This window comes from Orbicella franksi, chromosome 8 (assembly GCF_964199315.1).
Source record: "Orbicella franksi chromosome 8, jaOrbFran1.1, whole genome shotgun sequence".
Lineage (NCBI taxonomy): Eukaryota > Metazoa > Cnidaria > Anthozoa > Scleractinia > Merulinidae > Orbicella > Orbicella franksi.
This window is the reverse complement of record NC_138152.1, coordinates 29,247,088-29,272,174: the sequence shown is the minus strand read 5'-3', so window position 1 is coordinate 29,272,174 and position 25,087 is coordinate 29,247,088. Positions and strand designations below refer to the sequence as shown.

Sequence of the window (25,087 nt, the reverse complement as noted above, 5' to 3'; positions counted from 1 at the left end):
GAAAATTAGAGCAAGGGAAAATGGCAGGAAAAAATTCTTGCTAAGAGAAACCCAAAGAAAATAAATTCATGGAGAAGAAGGGTTGCATTTTGGTATCAAACCAGTTAATTATAACTCAGCCAAGGTGCGATAAATTTTCCAGTGTTCTGTCACTGGATCCCATTTATATAAAGCCACAGTGTCTGTTTTGAGTCTCATACTTTTGTCAACTCTTCTATCTCAACTAATCACAACTCATACATTTTGATTATTTCTCAAATTTAAATAGGTCAGTCTTCTTTTTGGACTGACATTTTGGAGCGGAGGGCACTACCGACCCGAGGGGCTGTCCGATAGCCGGAAATACGTCCGCGTTCGCAGGCTACGAATCCGCTCAAGTTACCGCAAAAATCCACAATCCATGCGCTTTTTAAGGCCAACTCCGTCGATCCGAAAGCCTATTCACCCCCCTCATTAACCCTTTGTACCAAATTTGGGAGGGCAAACTACAAAGAGCTTAACAACTTTCCCGGCTTGAGCTGTCTTCTTAGACTTCTCCACATCAGGTGGCTAGATAGAATTCTAGACACGGAGTCCTGTAACGGATCAGCATCCTGTGCACTCAACCTCTTACAGAAAGCACAGGCAAAATGGGCTGGCCATGTTGTCTGAATGCCAGATAGCCGACTGCTCGAACGGCTGCTGTATGGAGAACTGTGTCAGAGCAAGCGTTCAGTTGCAAAGAATCCCTCAAAGGCCTTGGCGCAGGCATCAACGTCAACGCTTCGGAATGCTTTCTCTGGACCGTCCCACCAAGCGAGGGAAAATCATCGCATAGAGGCCCAGAGCAAATGCGCCACGCGCAGGCGAATATGGCAGAAAGCAGATTAAAAAAAATTCGTGCAAAGGGTTGCAGTTGGAAAAAAAAATCTTGCACAGTCAAAAGACCAAAAAAAAAAAAAGAAAAAAAATCATGCGAGGTTTTCTGATAGTCTGTCCGTAAAAGGGTATATTCGGTATAAAAAAACCTATTACTTTTCCCCTTCAGTGAATTTTTTTTTCTCGTGGTCAGCCGTGAGTCGTGATTTGAATAGGCCTTGGCGGATTGTGCTAGCGTAATTTTTGGCATAATTGGAGCAAAAAAGCAGACATTTTTAAACGAGCACTGCCACGGCATAATTAGCAAATTTTAACACTTTTTGGAGCATAAATTCATAAAATTTAGTAAATATGGTATATTTTCCACAGAAATAAATTAAATTTAGGTAGTATGTTCTTGCAATGCGTGTCGTCGAAGGCATTTTAGAAACGTAAACACCGGTTGTTTTCTCTAAACTGAAATATCCCAAGCATCTTGTTGACTCCACTGTCAAAACCTTCCTAAATTTAAAGGTCGCTGACCAGCCCTCATTACGGTCCAGATCTACGACAGAAAACACTACTCGGGTTGTCATACCCTTTAAAGACCAGGAGTCTGCTAATATCGTGAAGACACAGTTGAAAGATCTCAGTGTGAAGCTGCAGACCAGTGTTCAACCGGTGTTTACGAGCCGCAAGATTGCCCAGGAGTTCCCGACAAGCGAACCTAAGCCTCAGCTCATTGATCAACAATGCGTTGTGTATAACTTCAAGTGTGACCAGTGCGATGCTGGTTATGTCGGTTACACCCGTGGCCATCTGTTCGTACGCGTTGATGGACATAGAAGCAAGACCTCGTCAGTACGCAATCACTATGATAGTAGACACGCAGGCAGGATTCCGGATGACCTTCGCAATTGTTTTAGCGTGTTGAAAAAATGCCACAACAAGTTTGATTGTCTCATTAATGAGATGTTACTCATTAAACAATTACGACCCTGTTTAAATGTACAATCAGACTCAGTTCGCGCTAAAGTCTTTGTCTAACTTATGCAAATTAAAAACTCTGAACTCTTAGTTACTCTTGAAATCGCATATTTAATTAGTTTCCCTTGACAATGGCGCCAAGATGTCGCCGAAACGTCGGATTTATCTATCGTTAGTTTTTGCCTGTATATGTTTATCTAAATCATTGTTGATTAGAATTTTGGTATAATTTGGCAAAATTTCGATCATTGCTAGTAGCATAATATGCCACTTTTAGGAGCACAATCGGCCAAGGCCTAGATTTGAACCACTTTGGTCCACTTCGTTCACTTCCTCCACTTCCTCCTCATCCTCTCCCTTCCTTCTCCCTTTCCCGCTCCACACCCTTTCTCACCTGGTTATGATTGGCTCATTTGAGAAGCCAAAGATCTTGAGGTATTTAGGGAGTTGTTTGGGGCTGTGTCGAAAGAGAAAGTACTTCTACACAGTTACATCGAAAGGTGTCGGTTCTTTTCTGTTGTTGCAGTCCAAGGTAAGAAGTTCAATGTACAGATGCTCAATTAACGTGAATTGTTTTCAGCCAGCTTTTAGTTTAAGCTTGTTTACGCCTGGTGCGTGTAAATGAGCAATTTAAGCTGAATTCTTGTAGTGAGATCAAGTTCGGCTTGAATTCCTTGAAACAGAAACTTTGAAGTGAAGTTTATCACCTTATTTATGGCATAAAAGCAGTGAAACAGCGAGCGGTACTTATAAAGCACAAGTGGAAGTTAAGTTAACTAAAAGGTAGCTTGTTAAATTAAAGTTGAAGCTGTAAAGATTTTGAACGGAGTTGGACGAACGCAGAGCGATCGCTCCATGGAACTGACGATAAGCTAAGGCGTTTGTATTGAAAATGTCCTCAAAATTTAATCATTCTATTCAATAACAGCTTCTTGCAGGCTGTGTTGATATTAATACTGACATTCTTGCTAATTTTATATCGTTTAGCCAAAATATGACAGCTAATAAACTCAAATTGCTTAGCCTAATTGTTATGTGATTTCTATCAGATTCCTCCCGTATGTAAAATTACTGGAAGCTTCGTGAATTGATTGTAATTTTTGTTTTCATGTGTTTTTAGATACTTATCAGAAGTAAGAAAGCATCCAAACCATTGTAAGTATCACTGTATACAAATGGAGAAAATGTCAGCAGAGGAGCTGAGGAAGGAGATTTATACAAAGAAGAATGGAAAAAGGTGTTTAGATCTGAGTGGTAAAGGGTTGTCAAAAGTTCCTGAAGCTGTGTCTGACCTGACTGAATTGGAGGAACTTGACTTGTCATTTAATTGTCTGAAAGAATTACCAACAAGTATTAACAAGCTGAAAAATCTGAAAAGGCTGATATTAGACAGGAACCAGTTGAGAGAACTTCCTCACAGTATTTGTGAGTTGAGTAACCTGACCTGGCTTAATGTGAGTTTCAACCAGTTGTCTGTTCTACCTTCAAACATTAAACATCTCAAGAATCTCTGGGTACTGGACTTGAGTAATAACCAGTTGACTACATTGCCTGATGAGATTGGTGAACTGAAGGAGCTGGTAGTGCTGGATGTGAGTAGCAACAAGCTGACAGTTTTATCATCACACATAAAACATCTCAGTAAACTCCGGAGACTGGACTTGGATGATAACCAGTTGACTACATTGCCTGATGAGATTGGTGAACTGAAGGAGCTGATAGTGCTGTATGTGACTGATAATCCTCTAACATTGGAAGAAATGAGAAAGGTTGTGAAGCTACAGAATAAGACGAAGTTTTCCAAAGATGTTAGAGGTAAAGATGTGAAATGCTCATTATTTGTATTTTATTTTATGTCTTGTGAATGAAATGAATATTGGAACATGTAGTTTAACTTAGAAATTACATAATTACAAATGTGCTGCTGACCTTTCAGTGTATCTTTTAGAAGAAGTATATTTAATATATCTGTGAAGCTTATTTAGATTGTTATTGTGGAAAGTTTAACTTCAACTGCATGATATAGGCATCCTTGTTTCTGTTCATGAGTAGTGAAACATTTTTAAAATAATTGTCAAGGAGTGTAGTATACTTATTTCGAAGTTTTGTTTGACAGTGACTCTATGTGAACGTTAAAACAAGGTTTATAGCTTCTTATACAAAGATGGTTTGACCGTTTGTCCATTTAGGAGTGTAGTGAATGAAATAAATATTGGAACATGTAGTTTAACTTGGAAAATTATTAGAAATGTGCTGCTGACCATTTAGTGTATGTATCTTTAAGCCTGAGAAGAATTGCATTAAATAATAGCTAATTTAAGATTGTTATTGATGAAAGTTGAATTTTAACTGCATGATTTATATGGGCATCCTTGTTTCTGTTCGTGTGTTTTAAAACATTTGTTAAAATTTTGTCATGAGGAGTATAAAAATTTATTGATGTCGAAATTGAATTGGGTAATTGTACTACCCAAATACTTCTTTCTCCATGCTTGGCTATCAGTATTTGATTCAATAGTTTTGAGTGATATTGAAGGCCAACCCTAACCAAAAGAGCAACTTAGATTAATAATTTCACTATGAACTGTACAGAATGTAAACAAAAAAATTCAAATTGGCAGAGAATGGAAATATTTTTACTTATTTCATAGTTTCTCTGTGTTTTTAAAATTTGAACTGTTAACTTTGAAATGCAGGTAATTTATGAGTGCAATTTTTACACAAGAAATTTGTTTATATGGGATGCACAAAATGGTTAAAAAATATCTTTACAAGGTGTGAAATTCCCTTCCTCTTCATTAGCACAATTTATCTTACATGGACAAAGCTTTATATAAGAATTGTAAACTGCTCTTTAATTATAATCTTATTAATTGACAATTAAAGAATATTTTTCTTGAATTTTTATATTAGATCATGTATTTGAACAAAGTGCAGAAGGACAAAGAGCACAACTGGCTTATGAAAAGGCTCTAAGAGATGGCTTTGTGAATGTTTACCGTGGCCGCATATTACTAATTGGTCAGGATCGTGCTGGTAAAACCAGTCTAAAGAAGAGTCTCTTGGGCCTGCCATTTGACCCTAAAGAACAGAGTACTGAGGGAATCGAAGTAGAGGCTTCAACATGTGAAATAGAAGTTGAACAAGTTAAGAACTGGCATTCCACCCATGAGAACAAACCAGGATTGCTAGAGTATTCTAAAGATATATGGACTTGGAATTTAGGGCCGACAGAAATGATCCCAACAAGTATAAGGTTTGAATAAAGCTAAATGTTTAGAGGTGCAATGTATATTTAATGCAGACATCTCAAATGTAGGAGAAACAGGTTAACTATCACCTAAGAATTTAAGAACAAATTAAAGCACTTCCTGTTTTGTTGTAGTTTGCAACATGTAACAAACATTAGCTGATCATGAGCTGATGTTTTGCTGATGTTTTGCTTTAGGTAAATAGCTTTCATTTTACTTTCTTTGGGCTAATGTCAGATCACCTCTCTCGATCAGTTAGATAGTTAATGCTTGCCTGTCTTAGAGCAAGTTAACTATTAATAATTAAATATTTGTAATGATGGAGCATTTAAATCAGAGGAAATTTCCATCTGAATGCATGGTGTGTGGAAGATGTGGACTGTCAGCCAGGGTCTATTTTTGAGTACCTGTGATGTACTTTTAATTATTATGTTACTGATCATTCTTTCTGTTTGATAATCTATTCTAGGTTGAGGAGATTGTAGACTCTGAAATTTCCTCACCATCAAGAAAACCAAAAACAGTGTCAAAGCAGTCCCATAATGGTGTACATTTCCCTGAATTTGGAAGTGAAATTGAGTTGAATGAACCTGAGGCAATGATCAATGCCACTTCACCTCCTGATGATGTCACAAAACATGTTCATCAGTTGCTAGAGTATGTTAGAGGTAAACATGACAGCAAAGGTGATATCACCAGAGGAGAATCTGTTGTTAGTATTGATGTGTGGGATTTTGCTGGACAGCACCTATACTATGCTTCTCACCCTCTTTTCTTGTCGTCACGGGCTACTTATGTTTTGGTATACAACCTCAGCAAGCCATTACATGCATTAGCTGAGCCCTATGTTAGACAAGGAACTCTTGAAAAAAAGTTGGTAAATCCAAACAACGAAACAAATCTAGAGAATTTGTTATCATGGCTTAATACAATCCACAGTGTAACACAAGTAAAAGAAGAAACATATTATGGTGCTCCAAGGAGACAGACGTATCTGCGGCCACCAGTGTTCATTGTAGGCACACATGCTGACAAACCAGCTGAAGACATCACAATGATGAAACGTCAAATATATGAGAGAATTTCTGATAAAGAGTATGGGAAACATGTGATCCGGCCATTGTTCAGTATTGATAACACAAGCTCACTGATAGGTCCAAAGAGAGGGACTCTCCAAACAGGTATTAAAGAACTAATGTGTGGCTAATGTAATGATTATAATAATAAATGATCATAACTACAAGTTTCAGTACTGCTCAGAGATAGTGAACCATCAAACGTGTTTTCATCTTGTTGACCAAAACAAGTCAATGCATTAGTGCATTTTCACCAACACATTTGGAAACTTGTGTTGTTTATTTTGTCGCTTCCAGTTTGTTTTCTTTTGTGCACTTTTTCAATCTAGTGAAAGGAGACGTCAAACTGAATTGAAGATGGATGTGACTATAAAACTTGACGAGTTGTATGCTTATCGTCTTATGCCAAATTTTAGGTTATATTTTGCTTTTTTCACTCTGAATTGCTAGTTGTCTTAACTTCAAAAAAAGAATTTTGCGTCAGGGTGGGACCTCAAAGATGCAGACTTCCTTTTTAACTTGGAAAATATTTATTATTTTCCAAGTTGTAGCGGTGGAATGATTTCACTCCTTCACTCCTTCACTCCCACACTCCTACACTCCTACACTCCTACACTCCTTCACTCCCACACTCCTACACTCCCACACTCCCACACTCCCACACTCCCACACTCCCACACTCCCACACTCCCACACTCCCACACTCCCACACTCCCACACTCCCACACTCCCACACTCCCTCACTCCCTCACTCCCTCACTCCCTCACTCCCTCACTCCCTCACTCCCTCACTCCCTCACTCCCTCACTCCCTCACTCCCTCACTCCCTCACTCCCTCACTCCCTCACTCCCTCACTCCCTCACTCCCTCACTCCCTCACTCCCTCACTCCCTCACTCCCTCACTCCCTCACTCCCTCACTCCTCCACTCCTCCACTCCTTCACTTCTTCACTTCCCATTAGACATTTGGAAACCCGGAAGGGGGCAAGGGGGAGAACTCTCACCTGAAAAGGCAAGGGATGCTCATCGGAAAATTTGAATTTAACTCCTAAGGGAGACTAATGTGGACATTGCTTGAAATTCATTAGACTCCTAAGTAGACCCAACTTGCGTACTTCAGAGATCAGTGGAAATCAAGCCTAAATCAGAAATTAAATAAGAGTGTTTCTTGTATTATTATTTCCTTGAGTGCAGCCTAAAGGGTACTTTGACAGCTAAAAATGGTGACGTTTCGTCATCAACACCTTACAGTATTGTGCAAAAGTAATGAGAGCGTAATTTGATGAAATTCGTGAATTTCGGTGCTTTTCGATGAAAAATGGCGAAGTTTTGTTCACCTCGAAAGTTCAAAGAAAATTCAATGAATTTTCCCACTGCCCATTGTTTTAGTCTACGCGAATTTTCCAGCAGTAATTTGTGTCTACTGATAATTTGGCCCAATTTTTCGAGCGAAAATTCGCTCTCCTCAAATTTTCCTTCCAACTTTCTAGCAAAAATTGGCTCTGTTCCTTAAGTTTCCCATCGACTCCCAGTAGTAAGATGAATTAAGCCAGAGCAAAACAAGAACGTGCGCGATAAAAACGTGAATATCATCGTGAGTAATAGTAATATGTGACCGTGAACGGGAAAACGTACCTTAGCGCTTATCCGTTAGACGGGCAAAAGCGTTAAGCATCCGTTAGTCATCCGTTAGCACGTTTCTTAAAAACGTTAGAGGCGTTAGCCCAACTGTTAGATGTTAGCATCAGGCCGTTAGAACGGAGAGTGCAACCGTTAGCAAGAGACATGTATCCGTTAGCCGTTAGCCGTAGCCAATGAACCCAGGCTCTGCGCGACCTTGCAATATTACCGTCAAAGGTTCGAAGCTATTATTGAACTATTCAGGCCAGTCTCTGACAGATCTGTTTAACTCAGTTCAAGACTTTTTAAACTCGTAGTTTTAGTAACATTCAAGCTGTATTGATTGTTATAAATCAGTCACGCTTCCTCCCCCCCGTTACTGTTCATACAAAAAAAAAATCTTAGCGGGAGGGGTAGCGTAGCAGAGAACTGTCATCGTAAATAATGAGGTGCTCTTGCATGGAAAATAATTCTAGGTGAGGTATTGAAATAAATGACAACACACACATTAGTGAAGGTAAAGTTTTATTTAGATGTTGGCGAATTGACCAGTAGGACGTTGGCGAAGCGACTTAGAACGTTGGTGAATCAACGTAAGACGTTGGCGAACAAGACGTTGGCAGAACAACTCGTTGGCAAAACGACTGGATACCATGTCTTCCCCTTTTACACTTGTCATCCGAGCATCTCTGCACTTTTCCTTCCCTAATCCTGTTTCTTTGCACTTCCAACATGCTCAAGTGCAGTTGCATGGCTCCATCTCTTATTTACGAGTGTGAAATAAAGAGGGATTGTTGCGAATAATATGCTATCCATCATGGCAGGCGGACAAGAACGTGGCGAATGTGATAACAGCTGAGGGGACTGGGCATGTGGAGACCTGGCACTAGATAAACAACACGTCTGCTTGTCCATCGATCACTGAATTTGATGTCACTTTGGATGAGTTTTGAGGTGAAGTAGGCCTTCAAAAAGACCTTATTAAGAATTTCACTTTCGTCCAAGTTTACCTGGACTAACGGTCCGACTTTTGTACCTGCCTTGCTGGCACGGTGACATGGCAAAGCATAAGTTAGTGAGTCAGTGTCATTGAAAACGATCAAAGGATTCAAATTCTCTACGTTCTTTGCCATGAAAGACGGATTAACACATTAATAACAGTGAATTTTATAGAGGAGTAAAGCGTCAACGTGACCGGGATTGTTCACAAGAGAACGATACATTGATAGGTCGATACTGGTCAGCGTACTGCACTGCGATATTTCGCATACTGCAAGTGGAATTATCCCTCTGGTAAGGAATTGTCGTTCTGGTCTTGAAAATGCCACAAATTTTCGTCTTTTGTTTTAAAGAAATAACGCTCAAGACATTGCGAAAAGACGCTTTAATTTTTCGTGCGAACTTTCTTCGAAAGTTTGCGGAGACAAAGAACGAAATTCGCCCATTTTGCTCTCATTACTTTTGCACAATACTGTAAGTGAGACCAGAATCCTTGATTTGCACACGAGACAACGAACATCCCCGACCTTTTCATATAGGAGTTCTCCCGGGTTTCGAACACCATCCGTCTAAGGCTGTTTTACAGTTGCTTTCAACTTCTCAAGTTAGTTACTTGTGAGAGGTAGAAGGTATAACGATTTTTTTCATTGTAAGGAAAATACTTCTGGTTCTTCCCTAGCGATTTGATTCGGAAAACTTCTTTGTGGTTTTTCCTTCACAAACCTATGTGATATTGTGAGTTTGAAACTGAATCAATATAAAGGAGTGATTAAAGTCTCCAGACAATTTTTTTGACACAAGAAACAGAAAAACAAATGCTACCTTTCGGTAAATGGAAAAAACAATGAAGAAGAAAAGGAAAAATATGGATATGAACTCTCAATGTCTGGCATGGCGAGCCAGCGTTTATTACAGTGCTACTTTTCATCAGTTACTGGAAGGTGAAAGTATTAATTATTTATTTATGTACCGCAAGCTCTAGTGTTTCATTCAGTCTATACCTCACTTTCGCCATTTTTGACTACAGCGTAAGGAAGACGCGTACAGATAGATGTAATGTAAAACGTGTAGGCAGGCCTGAGTAACAAACAGTTTCTTAACGTTGAACTTTTTCATTTTGCAAATATCACAACACACCCCTGAATGGGAAAAGGCTTTATGGGTTGTTCAAAAGCTAGACTGCCCTCACATCACAAGTAGTTCCTTAATGAGGAATGCCGCATAACACCCTTTCATAATTTATTTTCCAAGGTCAGTGGCTCACACCCACTTTGATTATTGCTTTTTCTCACATTATTGTCAGCTGTTGATCTTTACTTGCTTGTTCTTGTAGCTTTGCAGTTCTAGCATGAGACCAGATTTGGGTGTCTTGAAAACTCAGACCAGATCTGATTTCAACCTTTTCATTTGTAGGACCTATATGTACACTGTAAAATAATATATCTCTATTTTGTGCATAAACATAGTACTGTAAGTGTCAAAATGTAGTGCATTTATTTTCAGAGCTAAATGGGAACACAGATGACATTCAAGAACTGCAGAACAAAATCATGGAGGTGTTGAGACAGGAGCCATATATGGGGGAGGAGATACCAGTCAGGTAAATTATTTTCTACAAACAAATGCTATTGCCTACACTCAGTTGGGTTTGTCAGGTATGTCCCAAAATTCAAAACTGGGAGGAATTAGGATAGGATATATTGTAAAGCCGATATCCAGGGCATGGATTTTAGCTAGAATCACATACATGTAGCTCAGAGAATTCTCACACCCTGATTGGTTTCCTAGGCAAAGTATTCAGCGTGGAATTGAACTCTTAAAAGCGAGACTTCGCATGATATTGCACTGGAGCAACAACAACTCAGCAACAATTAGAAACAATACCCTTTTAATCATGTTTTCAAAACCATTGTCACCGTCCACGACGCCAAAAATGAACACAAATCCTTTTGAAAGTGGAAGTCAAGTTTCTCCCTGCTTTGACCTGAATGTCGTTTCATGAAATCTTGTGTGAACAATTTGAAAATGAAGGTTTGCCAACCACAAAGTTCAAATAAAGTTTTCTGATTCTAGCTGGATTTCTATTCACTGGCTCCTGACAGTCTTGACAGTTGTTTCAACTGGAATGGCTTTTCTCGAGTGAGTGTTGAATGTTGCAACATTCATACAGACGTAAATGAAAGGTGGTTTTGATTCATTTGAAAAGAAGGCTATGTGATTCAAGGAAAATTCATAACTGGACTCGTAAATTCCATATTGAATTTCACTTAAAAGACCGATGTTGTGATTTGTGTGATATCAGTTTTTCTTGTGAAATTTAACTTGGAATTCCCTCATCAGGTAATGAATTTTCCTATAATTCTCTTCAAACAGTGGCAGCTAGGAAATCTCTTAGAAGAATGGCATTACAGAAAAGACTGACATACTGCTGTCACTCTACGAAGGTTTTAGTAAATTTCTGACAACTCTGTGGGGGATGGGTGAGGGTTGGGAGAATGATGTCTTTTCAGCAGTTTGTGATGACTTCAGTTTAACAAGCAAATCAAATTCCAAGAATTTTGTGAGGCATTAATATATTCGAACACAAATGTATGATCTTGGCAAATCGTTTGGTTCTTGCACTCTCTTTGGTGGTCATTTGAGAGACAAAAGCTATGAGAAGACTGGAACAAAGATGGGAAAAAGTTATCAAAAATGATTAAAACTTTGTCGAGTGGCAACAGTATGGCAATCTTTATAGTAAATAGTAGAAATAATGCATTGTCATGAAATGTGATGCATTTTCCATGTATGTCTTTTAGATGGTTTCTGTTTGAAAAAGTGATTGAAGCTTTGATAGCTCGACAGATTTATCACAGAAATCTGAAGCAACTCCAAAACTATGCCAAAAAGCAGTGCTTTATAGAAGATGAAGATTTTGCTGGCATGATCAGTTTCTACCATGGCCTTGGTATGATTATCAAGCATCGCAGTACAGTTGTTCTGAAGGCTCAGTGGCTGATTGACCTATTGAAGCAGCTGATAACCATTCCACACTTTGATAAAATGGTAATAAAATTAAATTGCTTTACTTTTACCTGATGTTCACCTTAACGTTTTAGAGTACCTTTTTTAAATATCTGAATAGTTCATCTATCTGTTAGTTTAGCCAACACTTAAGAGAATGATGATGCATGAGTTTACATAATGCAGTACCTCTGAGATACTAGGAATGATGGCTACATGAGTCAGTTATTTAAAATGAATGTATGTTTCAATACTTGTATTTTTATAGCAGCTATTTTTGACATATAAAACCAGTCCCCAACCATTTGAGGTAGCTACTGTACTTGCAAGGATGCCATTGTCAAAAATGTAGCCTCGTGCATGGTGAAAGTAAAATGCAAGCCTCCTTGTAGCCTTGTGTATGGTTAAAGTAGCCTGGTATCAGTATGTGTACTTACAACTGTATACCTAAACATCATTCTGATTTTTTTTTCCTAGGATCCTGTCCACACCAAGTACTGGCAAGAACTAGAGAAAAATGGCATCCTCTGCATGGAACTTGTTGATGATGTCTTTTCCAAGTTCATTCAACAAGGCATTATCAAAGATGACATCTTGGACATGATGGAGCAGTTTGGTTTGATCGCCAAGTTCTCACCGTCTCCAAGTGATGTAAAGTATTTTGTACCAGCTCAACTGAAGACACCGCCTAAAGACCTTTGTGAAGTGGCACCATCTCACGCTGATCCTTGTCCTTTGTATATTCATTTTGTACATGGCTTTGTCCCTCATGGTCTGTTCTCACAGCTTGTGTCACAATTTATTGGTTGGTGTTGTAAGACATGGCCCTTGCAGCATCCTAAGCTGTACCAAAATGGAGCATGGTTTGTTATTGGGAAACAAATCCATGATTTAATTGTCATTTGCAAGAAGAGTTTCATCAAGATCGTCCTTAGGCAAAAAATGCAAAGTCATCTGGTTTCAGCAGAGAAGTCAGAAGAACTAGCTACTCAAGTGAAGGAGTTTATAGAAGGAACTTTTCAAACCTTGTCACAGGAGCTGCCATACCTGGGCGGACTGCAGTATGAGTTGTGTGTAGCCTGCCCATACTGTCATCAACGGAGAGACGGGGCTGGTCAAGAGTGTACTAACCATGGAAGAGTGTCATGTGATGATGAGGAGTGCTTCCACCTCCTTAAAATGAAAGAGGATCAACCACTGGTCTGTATGGAGAAGTTCTGCAATGAACTGCGCACTGTCCATGGACTGGAGAAATGGTTCTTAAAGAGAACAAGCCAAGTATGTGATTTATATGATCTATAATATACTTAATGGAAAAATCAGTGTACTTTACGAGAAGTGGCCATCTCTGCTTCATCTTAGGGTAGGAGGGGTACAATGTAGCAATTTTAGAAGTTGAAGAATACCACTGGTTAATTCTAATGTTCAGTATCTTACATGATCTGGTAGGATCCTGTGAGATCTGAAAGGATTCATTGGGATACTAACTAGGAGTGGTATTTTAGTTAGAATACTGCAGAATGAAAAGAGATCCTGTAAAATCTCGTTTAGGATCCTACACAAGTTCCTGTGGGATTCTTTTTTAGGATCCTCTAGAATTTCTTCCAGTGTAGTTCAAAGGGTTGGGGGAACCTTTCCTTCGTCTGCTGTAGTATGTCAAAGGAGCACCAACAACTCCTATAGTGGATGAGTGGATTAGACCTCCTTGCCCCCCTCTCAAGCAACTCTTCCTCCTCCTCCTGCTCCCCCCCCCCCCCCCCTCCGGGTTTATTTTGTCTGCAGGTCTTTACTAGAATGTGATATATGTTGCAGGTTAAATTGTGGGGAAATAATTATCTGGGGAAATAATTTGATAAAGGCCAGTTTACTTACAAAAATCACAAAAGGTTAAATTGACTGATTAATGTTGAAACTAATCATTAAGACAGTACAGGACATTATTTGCTAATTAGTTACCTATCGTGTCTTTTATTTTAAAAAGTCTCCATCAGGCTAAGAGTCCCATACTGGTAGAGTTCATCTAAGTTTCTGTAGCATTAAGCAATAGGTGTATTTTTACTTTCCCTTGGAGGATGCTAGTCCATTGCAGGATTACCCACAGAATAAAATTTGCTATACTTAGTATGGTACACATTCATACATTGGGTTAGAGAGAGGCACTGTGAGTGCAAAGTGTGTCTCCCTTGAACACAACACAGTGACCCTGCTAGATCTCAAACCCTGAGACTGCTTGAGCCAGAGTCCAGCTTTAATTGTAGGTGTGGTTCTCTTGTAGGATTTGAGTCCTTCTACCAGAGTTACCACTACACAAGATGCGTCAGCAAAAGATAATCATGGGAAGTCAGGTACAGCACTGAGTGTTACTCTGTTGGCCAGTGAGTGGGATTCATCTAAGGGAGGCCTGTCAACCCTAAACAGACAGCTTGCCACAGAATTGGCCCAACATGAGCAAGTAAATGTCACCCTCTTAGTCCCACAATTTTCCTGTTCTGAAGAAGGGAGAAGGACTGCCGAAAGCCACAAAGTGTCCATTAGAGAAGCAGAGAGACGTCCAGGCTATGATGACCCCCTTGACTGGCTGAGTTTCCCACCAAGAGACCTTGCCATTGACATCATAGTGGGTCATGGAGGGAAGCTTGGTAAACAAGCCCAGGTCATTAGAGAGTCACACAGTTGTAAGTGGGTGCAAGTAGTGCATACTGCTCCTGAAGAACTTGGAATGTACAAAGACTATCCAAAGGCCATTTCCAAAGGTGAAGAGAAGAACAGAACCGAAGTAGACTTGTGTAAATTGGCAGATGCTGTTGTTGCAGTTGGACCCAAGTTGAAGGAGGCATACTCTTCTTATCTGCGCTCTTGCGAGAAACACCAAGATATCATTCAACTGACTCCTGGCACATTCCATGAATTTTCAGACATCAGACAAGCGACAAATGAGGGTGCCAAATTTAAGGTGTTGACCTTTGGCCGTGGTGATCCTGAAGACTTCAGTCTTAAGGGATATGACATTTCTGCTAGAGCAGTAGTTGAACTGAAAGACAGCTCTTATTTTCTGGTGTTTGTTGGGGCACCTGAAGGGAAACAGGAGGAAGTTGTTGAAAATTTGCTGCAAAGTGGAATCTCTAGAAATCAGTTGTTTGTCCGGACATTCATACAAAGCAATGAAAGAATGAAAGAGTTGTTTTGTGAAGTTGACCTTGTTATCATGCCGTCCAGGACAGAGGGATTTGGATTAACTGCACTTGAAGCCTTGTCTGCTGGTCTTCCCATTCTTGTGAGTGGAAACTCGGGATTTGGAGATACACTGCGCACTCTACCACTAGGCAAGCCATTTGTGGTGGATTCTGCTGACCCTACAGAGTGGGCCAAGGCAATTAGAGCTGTACGTCTGAAAGACAGAGCAGAGCGACTGCAAGAGATTCAAAGACTACGGGCATCCTATGAAGAGAAGTTCAGTTGGAAGAAACAGTGTGAAGCCCTTGTTGAAAAGATGTGGAGTTTGGTTCATGGTAAGGTTTTTATAATGTTATGATCAATAATTACTCTATTAAGCAGCCCTCTGTTAAGTGTCCCTCTGTTAAACAGCCCTCCACTAAGCAGTCACCTCTATCAAGTGGATGCAGTCATCATTTGAACTTCTTAATTGGCTATGAACATTATTGTAATTCACCTCTGTTAAACTTGTTACCATTGATGGTCAACCAGAGCACAGTTTTATGGTCACGAATAACTCTTGCTGGCACCAAACAAAGTCAGTGACTTGCTTCACAAAATTAAGTTATGCAACCCCCAATAGGCCCTTTGCAGCTGGGGTCACGTGACCAAATTTTTCCTAGAAAATTTTTATATTATGGGCTATAACTTAAAGAATGCCAGAAATGGAAAGAGCACATTGAAAATACCAAAATGGCCAAGTTTGAGGCCCCTGGAATTAAAGAGTAAGTTTACACGACAGTTTGAATTTTCGGAAAATTTAGAGGATTTGTATGTAAAATGTTGCTGGAGAGCAAGGCCTTGCTCTCCAGCAACTTTTTCCATACAAGTCTTGTTATTCTTTTAAAAATTCGAACCGTCATAAAATCTCCTTCTTTAATGATGGGGGCCTCAAACTTGTCCATTTTGATATTTTCGACATGCTTTTTCCATTTCTGGCATTTGTTAATTTATAGCCCATAATTTTATGAAAAATAGGTCATGTGATGGCTTAGCTGCAAAGGGTCTATTACATATGACCATAACTGACTTTATCACTTCATGTCTTATGAGATGCCAAAACTGTCAATGATCGCTTAAAGGGAAAGATGCTCCATGCTTGATGTACAGAAAACATTACTATAAAATCTGTTGGCTAGTGCATGGACTCCTTAGAACATGCAAGCACTTACATACATTTCGTGCTACAGTTATGAACGGTAATGTAGATTGCGTACCTACTTTTGATTTCTTGTTCAATTTTTGTCTAGGGTGAGGGTTTGAGCAAAGATAAGATATAAGGCCATTTCTCTGTACAGAAAGGTGTCCTTCTGAAAAGTTGGGGGACTGAGTTTAAGTGTGCCCTTTACTTTCCCTTAAGAAGTTTTTTAGTTTTTTATCAAGTGTTTTGATAAAAGAAATTGTACTTTCCAGTCGGCTGGATTCAGACATACTCAAAAATTAGGGCGGAGCTGTTAGGTGTTGAAGCAGAGTTGCCTTGTCTTGCTATAAAAGGGAAGCATGTAGAGAAGCTGGTGGGGTGTGGGGACAGATGGATTAATTTTATTAATTCTTTGTCATAGCTTCGGAAAAACCTGTAAGTCATGAAGCATATTCCACAAGCCAGTGTAGAGATTCAGCAGAGTCTGCAGTGGGACAGATCTCAAGTGAATCTCCACTACCCTCAGGTAAGCATGTAGCAACAATATTAGGATGTAGCAATATTTTCTGGGATAACATTGTCAACATTGAATGGAACAGGGGGAGGTGTTACTCTCAGAAATGAGCTATATGGGTGTGTGGGAGCCAAAGGGTTTGATTTTTCTGCAGTTTTGGTTTGAAAGTTGGTCAGATTTTGTCATGTTGCTCTACAGTAAATATTTTATCAGTAACTGACTTAAGGTTGGAATTAGGTATAGTTCTTTTATATGGAAATCTTAAAAACTTATTTACAAGAATTTATTAATCTTTTTCCATGGGGCTGTGGATGTGATACTACACTCTGCCATTTTCCAACTCAGTTAATGAAAACTAAGAGTTTTAAAAATGAAATATTTTGGTCTCAAATAGGATTTGAAGAAACAGATGTCGCTTTCCCTTCCGAAGGTTCCTTTGAGTAACCCCTGTGCAATACTGGTAACCTTAATATATATATATATATGTTTCTTTTTAGATGTGCCTGGGCAAATGTTCATGAATCTTCAGCAAATGCAACGCCATGTAAGCAAGGTCAACAGTAATACTGACCTATCAGCAGAGTTGGAGAAGATTGCATCAGACAAAGGCTTTGTGATTTCTGACAATGAAGGGTCGGGGAACTGCATGTTTTATGCATTGTCTGAACAACTGAACCTTGTGAAAGGAATCAAGATCTCACACGCGGAGTTAAGACAATCCATAGTGCAGTACCTCAGAAAGAACCCAAAACTGGTAAGTTTAGTATTTTTTTTTTCATCATACATGTTCTGGTTAAAATAATCTTCATGTGTGGCTCGGGAAAATGTGTTCCACGTCACCAGACTCCAGCAATTAGACTTGGAATCCGTTAAGATGGGAGAAAATTTTGCATTGCCATATACTAGGATTGTGTGGTTCCAGAAAATATCCATTCCCCTGCAAGGATGGTTCTTTGGTTTGTAACCCCCCACCCCACCAACCCCTCCCCCCCCCTGGAATTTTCAGTTTAGCTTCATGCTTTCCATTTAAACGTTTGGCTGTTGAGACCCCCCACCCCCTCAGAATCCTCTTTGGTGTAGGTATGGATATAATGTACATTCTGGACCCACACATTAGCAGGGATCGAAAAAAGTGCTGTCCGGTCATTCAGGATAAGTAGATTCTACTTCTGGGCAAGCAATTTTTCTGTCTTACTGTTAGGCAAGGGATCAGGCAAGTTGTGTGCCAATTAAATCATTAAAAGAGCAAACTAAGACTTGCCAGGTCTAGCAAAATTGTAGAGCTACTTGTCTCAAGGCCAAGCTGGAATTCAATTTAATTTCTTCAGAGATCTGATTACCAGTAGTTGTCTTTAAATTGCTGTGAAAATGATTTCATCATTTATTTTGGTTGTCCATTATACAAGTTACTTTAGAAAGGGACATTTCTGTCATCACACTTGATAGAATCCATGATTACTGACCTCATTAAAAGTTAGTCTTTTTATTCTCTCTTCTTACAGTCAGATGGAACAGATCTGTTTAACTTCATTGATGGATATCGATCATGGGCTGATTATCTTGCAAACATGGAGCAAGATGGCACATGGGGTGATCATGTGATTCTCTATGCCACTGCAAATAGCTATGAAACATACATTGACGTAATTAGCAGTCAGTCAAATCACCGTGACCTTACTATCAGGCCTGATGGTCACGTGAGCAGCACCAACCCACTTGTGCTGGGCCATGTTCATGAAGTCCACTACGTCAGCCTGCGACCCAAACAAGGTGAGGCTTCATGCAACACGCTGTGTTATAAGACAGTTTGTTGTTAATTAATGTATATCATTTCAACTCATACAAGGTAAAGCTTACTACATCACACTGTTATAAGACAGTTTGTTGGTAATGTATGTCATTTCAACTCATACAAGGCCAAGCTTACTACTTCACACTGTGCACATTAAGTCTGTTTGTCGTGTATATCATTTCGTATATTTCTCCTGAGTATGTAACTGCTCCTCCTTTTTAAAGATTTATAATTTTATTGTGATTATAAACAGATTTGTATGTTTCCTAGGAATGTAAATTACTTGTTTTATTGAAGAGAATTATCATTAATTTAATCAACAAATAAAGCCGAAGCCATGTATAACACTAATTTATGATTACGATTGAATGCTTGTAAATATTGAAACACAGTTTTCTGATTCCTACATGGCTTATCAGCTGATCAGATCTTGCAACTAAGATCAAGAGAAAATATTGATATAATACTGTCTTTATTATCACAGGGATTTTGACAACATTGTGAGTAGATTGAAATAAGTTTGGAAGATGTAGACTTTTTATCCTCCTCTGTGTTGCATAATTTTATCAATCATCAGGTTTTTCTTATTTTCTATGATTCTCACCAAACTGCTCAAAGGAGGTAACTTGCACTCTCATCATCGTAGAATGATTTAATGCCTCCCGTCAAGTGGGCCTGAACAACAATTCAATAGCTGCTACTACTTTCTGATTATTCAGTTTTGTTTTTATTCTCTTTGCAGGTTTGCAGAGCAAGTCTGATTAGAATCAAATTTTGACAATAAGGCAACTTGTGACTTAGCTTCAAACTTCAATTTAAAAACCATCAAAGAATTGCAGGACAGTAGAACTGCAAAGATTGGTAGTAAATAGACTTCATAGTAATAAGCCAAAGGAAAGATTGTTCAATGAATTGCTGGTGAACATGAGTGTCCTGTTTAGTGGCAACATCACAAGGTAACACAAGAACTTCATACTTGCAAGCATTGGTGCTAACAAAATGTAAGTTGTTTTATGATTATTTTTATTTTATGACATGCAAGACCTCAACAAACATTGAACAAAAAATTCTGTGTTTTTATTGAGTACACGAGCGTTCTATCGCAAATGCTGTTCTCTGACTGGCTACACTACTCACTATGTATTCAGTTGATAGTGAGTAGCGTAGCAGTGTGCGCTTGTTGAGAAAATGCCAGCTGCTTCTTTGCATTTTCAAGGTGTCTGTGAAAAGGATTTAGACAGATTTTTCAACAAATAGTAGATTTATACTAAAACAATTAGATTGTTTGCTGTTGATTTCTCAGGGTGTTAGTTCACTTGGACTATGCCCTTGTCAAGTATCATGCAATAGAAATCGCAAGCTCATAATCTAATTGTTTAATAAAAACACAAGTAAAAGATTAGGAGTTCTTTCAGTCTTTCACAAGTTTTCTATAGCTCGATAGAAATACAGATAATTTTTTTCTATTTCCTGTTGAAAACACTGCGATAAAAAGAAAGGATAGTCCCTCATTTATTTTGTTAATCTAAATTTAAATTCTCTTTTCTTGTACCACTGTTTTCGTGTGAGGCCTGGGGAGGAGTGGGACTCCCATATAGAAAAGAAAGGGATGCTCGTTATGTAAGTCTATTCATTCTGTCACCTTTCAGGTATAGTTGCAATATAGAGTGTTTCTTAATTAGTCTGCATTGTCCCGCAAACCCAAGTACACTGTATATGCAGAGACGCTTCTGGAACTTTCTAAGATTTACATAAGGATAAAAACCTGTGAATTTAGCTCGACATCCATTCATTGTTAGTGTGTGTGTTCAAGGAATAAAACTTTTGCCAACCAGAGTGGTAAACACTTGTCAGAAATTTTGAAAGAGTCCCTAAGAGGCACAGGTGTACACAGATACTGTTTTGTGGGCGTGGCTTGAAATCTTCTTCTGTATTTTCACTCTTTTTCATTTCTTCCAATGTTACAGGATTTCCAGTTACAAGCAGCATTTCCAGCTCCTTCACTTCACCAATCTCGTCAGGCAATTAATTTTAGTCAGCTGGTTATTACTCAAGTCCAGTCTCCAGTCTCCATTCTGAAATCCAGCCATTCCAGCTCCTTCAGTTCACCAATCTCATCAGGCAATTAATTTTAGTCAACTGGTTATTACTCAAGTCCAGTCTCCAGTCTCCATTCTCAAATCCAGCCATTCCAGCTCCTTCAGTTCACTAATCTCATCAGGCAGTGTAGTCAACTGGTTACCACTCAAGTCCAGTATTCAGGACTATTTGAGATTTACTGAGATGTTTTATGTGTGATGATAAAACTGTCAGCTTCTTTTTACTCACATCATGTAACACTACTTACCAGCTCCTTCAGTTCACCAACATCATCAGGCAACATAGTCAACTGGTTACTACTCAAGTACAGTCCCCTCAGTTCCTTGAAGGTAGAACAGACAACTGGTTGTTACTCACACTAAGCACGGTCAGGTTACTCAACTCAGCAATGGTTTGAGGAAGTTCTCTCAACTGGTTCACCTCTGATGTCAGCCTTAAAAGATTTTTCAGCTTGTTAATACTTGTTGGTAATTGTTCCAGATAATTATCTGGCTAGTCAAGTTCCTCCAATTCAGTCAGGTCAGACAGCTTCAGGAACTTTTGACAACCCTCGGCTACTAAGATCTAAAACGCCGTCTCCGATAACAATTGTAACTTCAGTTCACTAATCTCATCAGGCATTGTAGTCAACTGGTTAGCACCCCACAACAGTACCCAGAGTTTATTGAGATGTTTTATGTGTGATGATAAAACTGTCAGCTCATTGTTACTCACCTTCAGCCATACCAGCTCCTTCCATTCAGTTCACCAATCTCATCAGGCAATGTAGTCAACTGGTTATCACCCCACAACAGTACACGGAGTTTATTGAGATGTTTTATGTGTGATGATAAAACTGTCAGCTCATTGTTACTCACATTCAGCCATACCAGATCCTTCAGTTCACCAATCTCGCCAGGCAATGAAGTTAACTGGTTATTGCTCAAGTCCAGTCTCCAGTGTCCATTCTCACATCCAGCCATTCCAGCTCCTTTAGCTCACCGATCTCATCAGTCAATGAAGTCAACTGGTTACTACTCAAGTACAGTCCCCTCAGTTCCTTGAAGGTAGAACAGACAACTGGTTGTTACTCACACTAAGCACGGTCAGGTTACTCAACTCAGCAATGGCTTGAGGAAGTTCTCTCAACTGGTTCTCGTCTAATCTCAGCATTTTCAGATTTTTCAGCTTGTTAATACTTGTTGGTAATTCTTCCAGATAATTATCTGACAAGTCAATTTCCTCCAATTCAGTCAGGTCAGTAACAGCTTCAGGAACAGTTACTATTGACAACCCTCTGCTACCAAGATCTTGATTTGTTCTGATACACATGTAGAAATGCACAAACTTAATTCCAGAGCAAGAAATTCTACATGATCATTTGGTCAACAGCTGATGCTGGTTTGTTTTGCTGTCGAGTCAGAAATACAGCTTTTAGTGGGCGCTCTCTTACCTGACTCGTCCCCACGTGGCACGGTGCAAGATGGAACTGCAAGGTGAGATGGGTACGCCTTGCTCCCCCTCACAATATGGTTGGAAGAATGAAAATATTTTCTTATTTGCTTTAATGTGATATATTTCCCGTGTAGTTCTGTTGCATTACTCACACAGCAAAATTATGTTTTCATTTCAGCAAATAAATGTTGGAAGTCAGTGCAGTGGCCTGGGTAAATTCAAGAGCTCCAGCTAACCTTCAGTCCCTCTCAGAGATTTCTGCATTGGTTTTCATCTTCAGGAAAGAGATAGCCTGTGAGCAGGCTCACCTTAGAGTCACACGCGTGAGCGGCGAAGTGCGAGTCAGCGAGCGAGGAGTCTGGTGCAGAAAGGAAGTCAGCCTGCCTTGATCTCTGATCTCTGTTGTTCCCAGGGTCTCTCTGTCCTCCTCCCAAGAGTGAGAGAGGGGGACAGTGGGAACAAGGTTAAACTTTGCTGCTTGCACGTGTGTTCCTCAAACGTGAGCCTGTTCGCAGGCTTGGAAAGAGAATTCCTTGTTTCATTCAAATTTCTTTTTGAGGGATCAGTTTTTTCTTACCTCCATGACTTTCCTGACAAATTTTCCTTTGAATCGTAAATAATAAGAAAGAATACTCAATATTAGATTTAGAATAGCAAATAATAAACGGATACTCATTCTGAGATTTGGATTAGAAGATTGGACATAAAGATATTTACTTTAACAAATAAACTTGCTCAAAATGCAGCCCTATCTACGAGGGTCTCAATGGGGTTAACCGTCAGCCGTCAAACAGCCCAAAATTTAACCGAAAACCGTCAAAAAACTGCAATTTTTGCTGTAAACCGTCCGAAAAAGAGGTAGTTCAATGTTAACCGTCAAATGGTTTCAAGGTCTTTGGAATCTCACTATTTTATTGGCTCATCACGGACTTCTGACTCTCAAAGAATCTTTAAACTTGTAAACTAGTTTCCATGTTCCCAAATAAGCTGACCCTATGTTTTTTCGTGTTGAGGACCAAGCGCATTGAAGCTTTTTAACAGATGATCGATAGCCTCAGTTACAAAAGAAATTGATCTCGGCTCATTCATTATGTATTTTTATAAGTTGTATATTTAAGAAATAGAAAAGATGTACCTTGTTTTTGTCGAGTTTTGCTATAAATCTACTAGCGTTCTATCACGAATGCCGTTGTCTGATTAGCTGCTTTACTCACTATCTATTCTGTTGTAGACAGAGAGTAGCGGAGCAGTATCAGTTGTTAACAAAATGGCGGCCGCTTCTTTGCGTTATCTAAGTATCTGGAGAGCTGATTTAGATGAAGTTTTGAACGACTAGTAGATTTATACTAGATTAAACGCTCTCGATTTCTGTCATAGTTGACTCGGGCTGCGCCCTCACAGTGAGAGTTATCTAATTGTTAAACAGAAACACGAGTGGAAGTTTGGGAGAACGAGAAATGCGATGGAAACACGGGCCGACAGGCGGCTGTTTCCACGGGTTTTACGAGTTCTCTCAAACTATCACGAGTGTTTCTATAACACGATGGAAACACGCAGGACATGTGTACTTCTTTTAGAAAATTCCGTGACGGCGAAAAAAGAAAGCAACTCGGTTACTTTGATCATCAAAATGTAAATTCTCTTTTCTCTCGCCATCCGATGGCGAGAGAAAGGAGAATTACCATTAATGACGTAATGATGACGTCAAAAGCTCGTGCTAGTTCTGTGTTTTGATCGAGACACGATTTTGAACCAATCAGTGCGCGTTAATTCTATCGGCCATTTTCTAGAGGTGTTAGAGCATATTTACAAAATTTCACTTCATTTTTAACAATTAGATTATGAACTCGAGATTTCTATCAGGTGATAGTTGATGAGGCCGAAGGCCTCATCAACTATCGTCTCATAGAAATTGAGAGCGAATAATTTTAGTAGAATTCTAACTTAAAGTAACGCAAATAACTTAAAGTAACGCAAATAATGGTTTGCAAATATTTTTCGACGCATTATTGAACTTAACGCTTTAATATAATCGCACGTATTGAATTGTCTTTTGTAATTTTGCAGTTGTTTACGCGCGCGCACCGGTTTTTTCCATAATTTCAAGTTTTTAAGTCAAGAATCCGTTAATGTCCTTTTAGTCTTCTCAGGAACTTAATTATCCATTTACATCTAAACTTTCTTCCAAAACTTCGGAAAAACGTCGCATTTCGTGGACGACCGACAGCTACTGCATTGTAATGGCTGATAGTATACGAGTAGCTTAACCAATCAGACTGCAGCATTTGCTTTAGTATACTAGTAGAATGCTACTAAAACACGATAGAAACAATCAGAAACATGTTTTCTATTTCTTTGAGAAGATTCTGCGACGGCAAAGTAAAGAAAACAAGTCGTTTACTTTGATAATCAAAATGTAAATTCTCTTTGCTCGCGCCATCATTCATTGTCAACAGCTCATGCTGGTTCTGTGTTTTTATCGAGTCAGAAACACGATTTTTGACCAATCAGTGCGCCTATTTTCTATGGGCTTCTTTCTAGAGGTCTTAGAGTATATTGGCAAACTTTCACTTTATTCCTTACGTGAAATTCCAAGACGACCTCTAAAACACCTTAGGTAATAGTTGAGAAGAACAAGAGTTAATATTAAGTTAAACCCAAAGAAGAAATTTCCTGTTAATAACCGTCAACCGTCAAAGCTACCCCCCCCCCCCCTCCCATTGAGACCCTCGTCTACATGTATTAATTATTTGTTAGGTTGCAAATTAGGTATAATTTACTAGTACAGAGCTAAATATTTACCGAAATGTTGCGTTGACCAGAGAACTTTGGTATATAGTAAATAATAGGCCTCTCTGTTGCGCGAACAATGAAAATCAATTTATTTTTTTAGAGCAGACTTTTGTAAGAGTAAAAAATCCCTCTCAGAGAAATACACTTTGCCATTGTTAGAATGTAACTAATGAATTTTTGGAGATGCGCTTTATCTGTTTGTTATTTTATACTGATGGTTATTTTTTTTTGTAGGTATACGTTTTCTAAACTTTTATTCTGAATACCAAAGACTGCTTATTTTAAGAATCATTAATATTACAGCAAAGTGTATAGTAACCGAGA

General features: G+C 39.1%; 2 protein-coding genes across 3 annotated transcripts in view; both read left to right on the top strand.

Moving 5' to 3' along the window:
• LOC145496102 (uncharacterized) overlaps positions 1-25,087 on the top strand; it is a 492,363-nt gene that overhangs the window by 63,180 nt on the left and 404,096 nt on the right. For both annotated transcript variants that reach the window (XM_081475728.1, XM_081475729.1), the window contains exons 8-9: positions 14,052-15,285; positions 16,552-16,656. In XM_081475728.1, the coding sequence (XP_081331854.1) occupies positions 14,052-15,285; positions 16,552-16,656 (1,339 nt within the window). The remainder of the gene's footprint in view (positions 1-14,051; positions 15,286-16,551; positions 16,657-25,087) is intronic.
• On the top strand, positions 1,304-5,090 carry LOC145495756 (uncharacterized). Its single transcript, XM_081475347.1, has 3 exons — positions 1,304-2,356; positions 2,945-3,639; positions 4,738-5,090. Exons 2-3 carry the CDS (start codon positions 3,000-3,002, stop codon positions 5,088-5,090), a joined length of 993 nt encoding a protein of 330 aa, XP_081331473.1. The 5' UTR covers positions 1,304-2,356; positions 2,945-2,999.